This window comes from Rhincodon typus, chromosome 9, assembly GCF_021869965.1.
Source record: "Rhincodon typus isolate 14 chromosome 9, sRhiTyp1.1, whole genome shotgun sequence".
In the NCBI taxonomy this organism is placed as follows: domain Eukaryota; kingdom Metazoa; phylum Chordata; class Chondrichthyes; order Orectolobiformes; family Rhincodontidae; genus Rhincodon; species Rhincodon typus.
The window spans coordinates 43,187,223-43,198,205 of record NC_063340.1 but is presented as its reverse complement, the minus strand read 5'-3'; the positions used below and the strand labels follow the sequence as shown (position 1 = coordinate 43,198,205).

General features: G+C 40.7%; 1 protein-coding gene across 7 annotated transcripts in view; it reads left to right on the top strand.

Moving 5' to 3' along the window:
- Nucleotides 1-715: 715 nt before the first annotated feature.
- mtif2 (mitochondrial translational initiation factor 2) overlaps nt 716-10,983 on the top strand; it is a 51,628-nt gene continuing 41,360 nt past the window's right edge. For 6 of the 7 annotated variants that reach the window (XR_007262959.1, XR_007262958.1, XR_007262957.1 and 3 more), the window contains exons 1-2: nt 716-828; nt 7,217-7,420. Coding sequence is in view for 1 of the 7 variants with exons in the window: in XM_020537170.2 (XP_020392759.1) it covers nt 7,223-7,420 (198 nt within the window). In the remaining 6 variants the exon portion in view is untranslated. Of the gene's footprint in view, nt 829-7,216; nt 7,421-10,983 lie in introns of those variants that run through there. The other variant, XM_048601466.1, reaches the window with a different exon arrangement.

The window sequence follows — 10,983 nt, the reverse complement described above, 5'->3', positions numbered from 1 at the left end:
TGTCAGCTTTCCTGCTCCTCGAGATGCTGCCCGGGCCTGCTGTGTTCCTCCTTCCACGACAGGTTGCTCGATTGGTACTGGACCTAATTCACTTCCCAAATTAATGGAAGTGAAATCTTATGATAACGTCTTTAGCAAATCCCAAATAAGAACTGATTAAATTCGAATCCAGTTTGGAATAAAATGAGCAATTGTTTTTCAACTGAGAGACTTGGTTAATTACTGAACAAAATTACTGTACTATTAATAATGCTAAACATGTTCGATTTTTAAATAATTCATATTTTTCTGATTTTAAATGAAAGTAGAATCACAGAACCGTTAGGAAGACCATTCGGCCTAATATGTCCTTGCCGTTTCCTGATAGCCTAATATTTTATTTCATCTTCAGACAATCGTGCAATTCCCTTTCGAAAGGCTCGCCTATCTCCAACACATCTTTGGGGCAATGCATCCCAGATCCTATCCAATTATTACATGAAAAAATTACCTCATATGGCCAGAACTCCATGTAATCGGAATTGTTTTTAATTTGAGAGTTTGTTTTTTGGTGAATGTTTGTTCCAGCTAACATGCACTTCTAACATTAGTTCACTGAGAACGAGGACCACACGCCCGATTGGTCTCAGGTCAATTATAATACACGGGTTACTCTCTATTACTAAAATAGTGATCAATCTCGGCTGTCAACTATGTTCTCCTTTACTAAGATGACCTTTGACTACGGACTCCTTTACTAAGATGGCCGCAAAAGCGGCACCGCTGGTTTCCTGTTGCTTGGCATTGTGGGAACGGTGATGGTGACTTCCAGAGTTTGAAGACTGTCAGGTATTACAGCAAATGAATTCTTAATTAATATCTCTTGTATGGTCGATTGTCAGCCGAACTTTGGTTGGTGGTGGAGATTGTTCATACCGGTTTGGGAATGTAAGGATAGGTGGCTTTTTTTTGTCGTGAGTTGTGTGTACTCACTTTAGGTAAAGGTTATCCCGTCGTTTCTTATGAATTTTCTGCCCTCTACTCGTTGTATAGTGGTAGCTCTGGTGGTTAAGTCATTGGGTAAACAGTCCAGAAACTTCGGCTAATGTTCTGGGTACATGGGTCCTGCCATTGCCAACTATAATGAAAAACTAGTCTCATGGTGGCCATGAAGCTAATCCGATGTCTATACCAAACACAAACAAGGAAATTGCTGGGGAAACTCAGCAGGTCTGGCAGCATCAATGGAGAGGGAAAACGAGTTAATGATTTGAATCCAGTATGCACTTCTTCCGAAGTTTTATTTTAATTGATGTCTTTACTTGTCTGGCCCGCATGACTCCAGACTCAATGTGTGCTTTCCCCTGAAGTGATCTAGCAAGTTACTCAATTGTATCAAACTGCAACAAAGTCTGAGAAGAATGACACCAGATGAACCAAGGCATTGATCTAAGCTGCAGAAATGACTGCGGCAATCTCAGCCTTGTTGACTCCCGGAAATCCTCTTCACTAACATATTGCCAAATGTGCCATAATTAAGAGGGCTGTCCTACAGACTGATGAAGCAAGTCATACTCACTAAATCATAACTTACACCACCATCATTATATCTTGGTATGTGCTGCCACACTGGCAGGAGATACCCACCAGAGATAATGGTGTAACGTTGTGTGGTCAGGAAGGATTTGCCCTTGGGGTCCCAGCAGGCCAATGAAGACTCCACTTGCTTTTGACCAAACCACTTGGAAAAAGTATTGAGGGTTTTAAGGGCACAGAATGCACTTTGGGATACATCAGTGTTCATCACCAAGTGTAGCTCTGTAGAGCTGGCCGAGTCCGAAGGGACATAGCTGCTTCAGTGTGTCTGTGGCAGGGGGTGAGGGAACTGCACAAGGGAAAGCCTGCAACTGACAATGACAATAGGAATGACCACTGCACAGTCCTTTTGAAGATGTGGGTGTAGTCTTCAAATTGAGGATATACTCCACCACGTTGATGGGCACTACACAATGCTAGTAATGGATAGATTCAAACAGGTCTGGCATCTCAAAACTACATCCATGAGACCCTTTGGGCCATCAGCAGCAAAATTGTAGTCAACCTAATCTGTATTCTAATCAACAGCCTGTAAAATGATGGCCCAACATGTTCCCCACTCCAACGTTCTCCTGCAGCAGGTGATGACCCTGGTTCAACGAAGAGTGCAAGAAGGCATATCAGGAGCAGAACCAGCCATATCTAACAGTGAGGTGTCAGCCTGGTGTTGTTGCAATGCAAGATGACTTGCATGTTGAACTTTAGAACACCATGTGCTGGACAGAGCTAAACCAACAAAGGGATCAGATCTAAGCTCTGCAGTGCTGCTGCGATCAGTTATGAATGATAACAATTATCTACAAGTGGAAGATGCACAACAACCTCCACTGTCATTGATGGGAAAGCCCAGCACACAAGTTCACAATATGAATTTGAAGTATTTCTAACCAACTTCAGAGAGTTGCTGAGTGGACGATCCATCTTGGCTTTCTCCTTTAGTACTCAGCATCGTAGATACCAGTCTTTAGCCAAGTTGATTTACATTTGATATCAAGAGACAGATGAAGGCTCCAGCTACTTCAAAGACTGTGAAACCTGACAACATTCCAGTAATGGCATTGAAGACTTGTGCTCCAGAACTAACAAGCCCTAGCCCAGCTATTCCAGTAGAGCTGCAACGCGACATCCAGCCAACAATGTGGAAAATTTCCCATGTAGGTGATGCCCACAAAACTCGGGACAAATCCTACCTGACCAATCACTGCCCTATCAGTCCACACTCAGTCATCACCAAAGTTGTAGAGGGAGTAATTGATAGTGTCATCAGGCACTTAGAGCCATTAAGTTATATAGCATGGAAACAGACCCTTCAGTCCAATTCGTCTGCGCCAACCAGACATCCCAATCTGACCTAGTCTTTTTTGCTAGCATTTGGCCCATATCCCTCTAAACCCTTCCTATTCATATAACCATCCAGATGTCTTTTATAATTGTAATTGTAACTGTACCCACCTCCTCCACTCTCATTACATACACGTACCATCCTCTGTGTGTAAAAGTTACACCTCAGGTCCTTTTTAAATAGTTCCCCTCTCACCTTAAATCTATGTCCTCTAGTTTTGGACTCCACCACCCTAGGAAATAGACATTGGCTATTCACCCTCTCCATGTCTTTCATGATTTTATAAACTACTCTAAGGTCACCCCTCAGCCGCTGATGCTCCAGGAATAAAGCCCCAGCCAATTCAGCTTCTCCCTATAACTCAAACCTTCCTGTCCTGGCAACATCCTTGTAAATCTTTTCTGTACCCCGTCAAGTTTAACAACTTCCTTTAGGAAGGCAACCAGAGCTGTGCACAGTATTCTGAAAGTGGCCTAACCAATGTCCTGTACAGCTGCAACATGACATCCCAATTCCTATACTCGGTGTTCTGACCAATGAAGGCAAGCATGCCAAACATGTTCTTCACCACCCTGTCTATCTGTGACTCCACTTTCAAGGAACTATGTATTTGTGTCCTTCAGTCTCTTTGATTGACACCATTTGATTAGTTTGGGTTCCACCAGGGCTACTCAGCTCCTGACCTCAACACAACCAAGATTCAAACGTGGGCAAAAAAGAACTCTGGAGTTGTTGAGAATTGCCTTGACATCCAGGTAGCATTTGACTCAGGCTGGTTTCAAGTAACTGTAGCAAAACTGAAGCCAGGAGGAATCAGTTGGAAACTCTTTATTGTTTGGAGTCATAAAAAGCACAAAAAAGGATAGTTGTAGTTGTTGGAGATCAATCATCTCAATCCCAGAATATCACTGCAGATGTTCTTCGTAGTAGTCTCCAAAGCCCATCTTCTGCTTCATCAGTGAAGGTCAGAAATGCTGATATTTGCTGATGATTGTACGGTGTTTAACACCATTTACAGTGCTGCAGATAATCATGCATTCTTTGTCCAAATGTAGCAACATCTGGCTGATGTCAAAGCTTAGACTGATAAATGGAAAGTAACATTTATGCCGAACAAGTACCAGGCAATGACCGTCTCCAAAGAGAGAAAATTTAACCATCTCCCTTTGACCTTCAATGCATTGTCATCAATGAAAAACCTTATCAATATCCTGGAAGTAACCACTGACAAAATTGAACTGGACCAGCTACATAAGTTCTGTCCCTAAAACAGCAGGTCAGTCGGTAGGAATTCTGTGGTGAGTAACTTGCCTCCTAACTCCCCAAGACCTGTCCCCCATCTACAAGGTACAAATCTGAACTGGGATGGAATATTCTTCCATTGACTGCATAAGTTCAGCTCCAACACCACTTGAGAAGCTCAATGCCATACAAATAATACAACCCACTTTATTGGCACACCGTCCGCCTCCTTCAGCATTCACTCTCTCCGCAATTAATGCGTATTGACAGCAGTGTATACCAATCACATGATGCACCACAGTAATTCACCAAGGCTCCTTTGCTAACACTTTCCAAACTACAAGCTCTATAATCTAGACGGACAAGAGCTGCAAATGCAAGGGAACACTGCCACTTGCATTTCACTTCAAGCCACACATCATCCTGATTTGGAACTGTATTGCCATTCTTTAATGGTCACTGGGTGTCAATCGTGGGATTCTTTTCCAACAGCACAGTGGGTACATCTGTGCCCATGGACTGTATTGGTTCAAGAAGGCACCTCACTGCCAGCTTCTTCAGGGCAATTCGGGATGGGTGATACATGCTAGCCTAGCCAGTGACACCATGTCCTATAAACAAAAAAAATCTAGTTCAACAAGCTTAACTTCCCCCAAGGTGTCTTATTCCGAACCATTTTCCTGAACTAGCCTATTCCTCTGTTTCCTGTCTGACTTTCCTCTCTGGGTTGATCTTATCCATGAGACCCACCTGTTGCTCCCTTGACTTAACTTCCACCAAACCCTAGGGCACCTAACTTCTTTGATATTGTTAGCAATTCACTCTCCTCGGATAATAACCCACCCCCAACAAATTCTGTGATTAACACTCCCGTCTTGAAAATGTCTGCTTTGACTGATTGCCCCTCTAATTGTTTTTTGGTGTGCAAGGCCTGGCCATTTAAGTGTACATTTTTTTTTTCTCAGCCTTTTATGTGTGATGTCTTAAAGGCAATAATTTAGAAGTAGCCTGCATGCTGCTATCTGGGTTACTGTGCAGCTTTATGTATCTATATCTTTCAAGGAATATTATCCCTTTGTCCTTGAATTTATAACCCATCTCCTACTCACCTTTCTTCTCTGAAGTGCAAAATGAGTTACCTCCCATATTAGTCATTTTGCCCCCAACTCCATGTTTGAGTCACTCTAATCAGGTTGTTACTTGGTTTCAAAAGTATAACTGCTCTAAAGAAAAGCCGGTTGACATATTAAATGATGAAATGGCCCTTACTCGTCCATCTCAAATTCTCTGCAACCTTCAATATGATTTGTCACAGTATTCTTCTGCAACACCTCTCCTTCATCATTCAGATGCTGTTCATCTTCCTTCACCGTACTGATGCAATTCTTCACTGTGTATTTGTAGCCTGACAATTGTCTGTAGTGACTTGCACCCACACTTTAATCTATGACTTCCTTAAGAGCCTATCCTTGTCACCTTTATCTTATCTACTTCTCATCATCAGTCAAAAACATCATGTCAGGTTCCACATGACACTGATGACATCCAGCTCTATCGCTCTATTACCACTCCCAACTGCTTTATGGTTTCTGATTTGCTACTCAGCTGTCTGATGTCCAGTGCTGGGTGAGGAAAACATTTCTCCCAGTCAGACATCGTAAGAATGGAAGCCATAATCTGCACCATAAACTTTGCTCCCTAGCCACTGACTTGATCTTTTTTCCTGGCTGCAGCTGAACCAGTATATTTGAAATCTTGCTGATGTTGTTGACCCTAAGACTAGTTTTCAATGACAGATCCATCCAATAACACCATGATTATGTCTCACACTTATATATACCAGGGAAAATTATCCCATTCTATTCACTCAGCCCTCCATGGTAGCTTTCTCTTCTCGAGTCAGTCTAGTGAGGATCGCAATAATCAAGTCTAGAGGAAATTAGCCTTTAGAGTTGAGTGTTTCAGTAGCAGGATTGCTGCAGCAGAGCAAGGTCAGTTGATGTTATGAAGTCAAAGTATGTAGTATTGTGTGGTATGCAAAGATACATAGATGTGGAAACATTTGAAATATTGTGGAGGTGTTTTTGTTACGAGATTGAAAAGACTTGAAGGTATGTAAAAATAGCGTGGGACAGAAAAGATTGAAAAAGAACATTTCAGTGATTGAGGGTTCTCAAATTTATTAGGAAAAATACACTTAAATGTAAGAGATTTAAGATGGAAAATAGAAGAAACTCTTTTTCACAAAGGTTTGTGGTGCTTTGAAAAGTACTAACAGAGTTGATCATTGAAACATGATGACATTTAAGATAAGAGATAGTAGGAACTGCCGATGCTGGAGAATCTGAGATAACAAGGTGTAGAGCTGGATGAACACATCAGCCAGGCAGCATCAGAGGAGCAGGAAGGCTGACGTTTGGGGTCTGGACCCTTTTTCTGAAGAAGAGTCCAGACCCGAAACGTCAGCTTTCCTGCTCCTCTGATGCTGCCTGGCCTGCTGTGTTCATCCAGCTCTACACCTGGTTGTCTAACATTTAAGATAATCTATTTTCTGGGTTCATAATTGAGAACGTTTTGTGAGCAGAATGGCAGAGCCTGGAAGGAATAACCACAGCACACTCATTCTTCACATCGGAAGTAATCTTAATTTCACGACTTTGTTTTAAATGCCTTCATTCCTCTTTCCTCGTACATTTGTTAGCTGAATTACATCTTGGAATGCACAAACTAGTTCAGTCCAGATCAGTTATTAATACTGGGACTGTTGCGGTGTTTAGGTGGTGAAGATCTTGTACCTTAACCATTAAGTTTATCTTTTAAATTAACAGTTTGAATGTACGTATTTTAAAAATATTACAGTAACATTGCTAGTGCAGTGTTTAATACAAAATGTATTGTTATTGAACAAGAAAGCTTGCATTGATGTTGTACGTTTGATTTCTTCAATGTACCCCCAAAGCACTTCAAAATGAATGACATATACATGTTATAAATACTTTTAAAACTTTGTCAATGTTGACAGTCTTAATGCCTTTTAATAAATAATTTTATTTACAGTTGACAATGATGATAAGACGATTATTGTTCAGCTTGAAGCCTGCAACATGGGAGCAGTGTCTCCATGAGATTCATACTCTGAGTTGGAGAAATACTCATGACCTGCAGCTTCGTTCAGGCCTATTGGTTTTACAGCAAAGCTGGTTACCTGGGGGAGTCAACAAATTCAACCTGCCACTTATTAGGCTTTTAGCAACTAAAAGGGTAAGGTACTTTATTATAGTTTTTGGTCAGGTGATAGTTTGACTCTGACTTACTACCGTGCAAGTAAGATATCAAACTGGTTAATTCTAGTTTTGTTTTCATGCTGTGTTTTATTCTTTAAATTGTGGGAACTAGACTATATTAGATTTAATTACTGACCACATATCCACGCTATACCACTGTGATTACATTTTACACTGATCAATGCCAGAGAATATTAGCCCATTCTATTCAATCTACCCTCATAGACAGCCTTCTCTTCTCGAGTCAGTCTAGTGAGGATTGCAATAATCAAGTCTAGAGGAAACAAGGCTAGAGTTGAGTGTTTCAGTAGCAGGATTGCTGCAGCAGGGCAAGGTCAGTTGATGTTATGAAGTCAAAGTATGTGGTATTCTGTGGTATGCAAAGATACATATATGATACATATATGTAGAAATACTTGAAATATTGGAGGTTTTTTTTGTTGGGAGATTGTGTGGCAGTTGTCGGCATCTGCCCTATTTTACATTTTCTGAAATTGATGAAATAATAAATATTTTCTGCTTCCCATTTCGAAAGTGGCAAAAAATCTAATTCATTTTGTGGCTGATCCAATTAACTTGATCAAAATTCCATTTTCCTGCTAGTTATCTAGTGAGGAGTTAGGAATTGTAAGTTATACTTCAATCATGACTACATTGCTTTACAGTGTGAGAACATCCATGCAAAAATGCAGGATGTAGCATTGAAAATTAATTGTACTTCTGTATTAATTCAATTATCAATGTAGATAATTCACACGTAAAGTTGGTCTCTTCTATCTGTGCAAAGAACACAGATGAATTACATGATAACATGAAAGTTTACTAAGCAATCGAGAAATCATTATTGTCATATTAGGAAGTTGAGCAACCAGTAGGCTGAAAGCTTTGGTTCTACATTTGCTTCAGAGAAAAGCAGAATGACTATATCCTGGAAACATGAATTGGCAGAAAACTCTGGTAGGAATGGTTTAAAGGTTTGTTAAAAGTGGCTATAATGTTAGGCAGAGTAAATTTCAGAACACTAAAAGTGTGTATAGCAAGGGTAAAACTATTCACAAGGAACTTTAATTTTTATATAGACTCTGCAAATCAATTTGGCACTAATCGTTTAGAAAATGAGGTCATAGAAAGCATACAGATTGTATTTTTTTATGCTGGGAGGAACCAAACAAGAAGTTTCAGATCCAGTATTGTGTGATGAAAAAGGATTCATTAATAACATTTTAATAAAGGGGCCTTTAGGGAAGACTAATCATATGTCATTGATTTTGAGAGTAGTTTGTATGTGATGCTAAGGTCTTGTGTCTGAACAAGTAAGGGTGTGAGTTGAGAAACTAGATTGATTACTGAAAAGAAAAATAAACCAAAGATTGGAAGAATTTTAAAACCCAGTGAGGATCTTGAAATTGATGACCAGGAAAGAAATTGACAGCAAACTAGGAGGTTTGTAAAATTTTTAAGCATTGAAAGGTACAAGATTTTATTAGAAGCAGACACAAGATAAATTATGGTGGTGAATAAGGAAATGACATTTGGAATATCAAAATAAGATCAGACCGACTCAAGACACATTTTTGAAAGGTAATTGTATCTTATAAATTTCAACCTTTTGAGGTTGTAGCTGGTAAGTGAATAGGAAGGAAAAAGATGGTGTATTTGCATTTTCAATATGTATTTAATAAGGTGCTTCATAAGGGTTTTGCAAAAGATTAAACCTCATGAGTTTAAGATTATATAATGCCATAGTTTGAGGATAGATTAGTGGACAGAAAAGAGTGACAATTCAGTTGGCAAGATTGGATTCATTAATTTGAAACCTGTATCAGTGTTTAGATGAAGAATCTGAGTGCAATGATTCCAAGTTTGCTGACTATATAATATTGGTTAGGGAAGCAAAGAGGCTGGATAGGCTGCAAAGGGTAAGTGATTGGAATAGAACAAGATAATTGGAATATGATGTGGGGAAGTGTGAAGTTATCCACTTTGGAAACAAAGAGAATATTTTTAAATGGTCAGCATGATCTTAGTGAAGGGAGAGGAGGCCTATTCCTCCTAATTCTCTTGTTCTTTACTTTGAAATGCTCTGATTCATTTGAATCATCTCTGTTGACATATAACCTTTACTTATTGCTTATTTGCTTTCTATGTTTCCCCCTGTGTAATGTTCAGGAATGTTGGGATATTAAAAAGCTGGCATTTCCCTCTTCAACTGTTCTAAGTGGCTTTAAAAAAGGAATCGGGAAGATTGATGATTGATCTGTTACTCAGCAACAAATTATAAATTCCTGTGCTTCGGTGGACATTATAATTGAATATTGTAGAAAATAACTGTCTCTGGTCATTTTTGGCAAGTTTAATGGATGGTTGTGAACATGTTAGTGGTGCAGCAAAGCTTAAAGATTACATTAAATTGTCAGTAGTGACAACTTGAACAATATCCAGAATGTTACAAAATGAAAACTGAAAGCACTGCAGATGCTGGAAATCAGAAACTAGAACAATGTTACTTATGAGCACACATGGTAACATTGAACACAGACAGTTGCAGTACTATTCTTTAGTGCAATTTTGCAGCCTAAGAAAGGCTCTTGTATGCAGACTACAGGCTTCAGGAACAATAACTTGCATGTATTTATGACACTTCTTGCAGAGAAAGGTAGATTGAAGAATGTGAGGATGAGTACAAAAACAGAATCCGATATATGCAAGGTGTAGATGAGAATTTGTGGTTGGAAAATCTGCAAAGCTGAATGATGAGATAACAAGTTGTAGAGCTGGATGAACACAGCAGGCCAAGCAGCATCAGAGGAGCAGGAATGCTGACGTTTCGGGCCTAGACCCTTCTTCAGAAATGACTGTGTGGGCGCCGCCTCGTGCTCCCACGAGGAGCTCGAACAGTTCATCCACTTCACCAACACTTTCCACCCCAACCTTAAGTTCACCTGGACCATCTCTAATACCTCTCTCTCCTTCCTGGACCTCTCTGTCTCCATCTCTGGCAACCACCGAGAAACAGATATCCATTTCAAGCCCACCGACTCCCACAGCTACCTAGAATACACTTCCTCCCACCCACCTTCCTGCAAAAATGCCATCCCCTATTCCAAATTCCTTTGCTTCCGCCGCATCTGCTCCCAGGATGAGGCATTCCACTCCCGTACATCTCAGATGTCCTCGTTTTTCAAGGACCGCAACTTCCCCCCCGCAGTGGTCAAGAACGCCCTCGACAGTGTCTCCTGCATTTCCTGCAACTCATCCCTCACACCCCCTCCCCGCAATAACAACCAAAACAGAATCCCCCTCGTCCTCACGTACCACCACAACAACCTCCGGATCCAACGCATCATCCTCTGACACTTCCGCCATCTGCAATCCGACCCCACCACCAAAGACATTTTTCCCTCCCCACCCTTATCTGCTTTCCAGAGGGATCACTCACTCCGTGACTTCCTTGTCTGCTCCACACTCCCCTCCAGCCCCACCACACCCGGCACTTTTCCCTGCAACCGCAGGAAGTGCTACACCTCCCCCCACACCCTC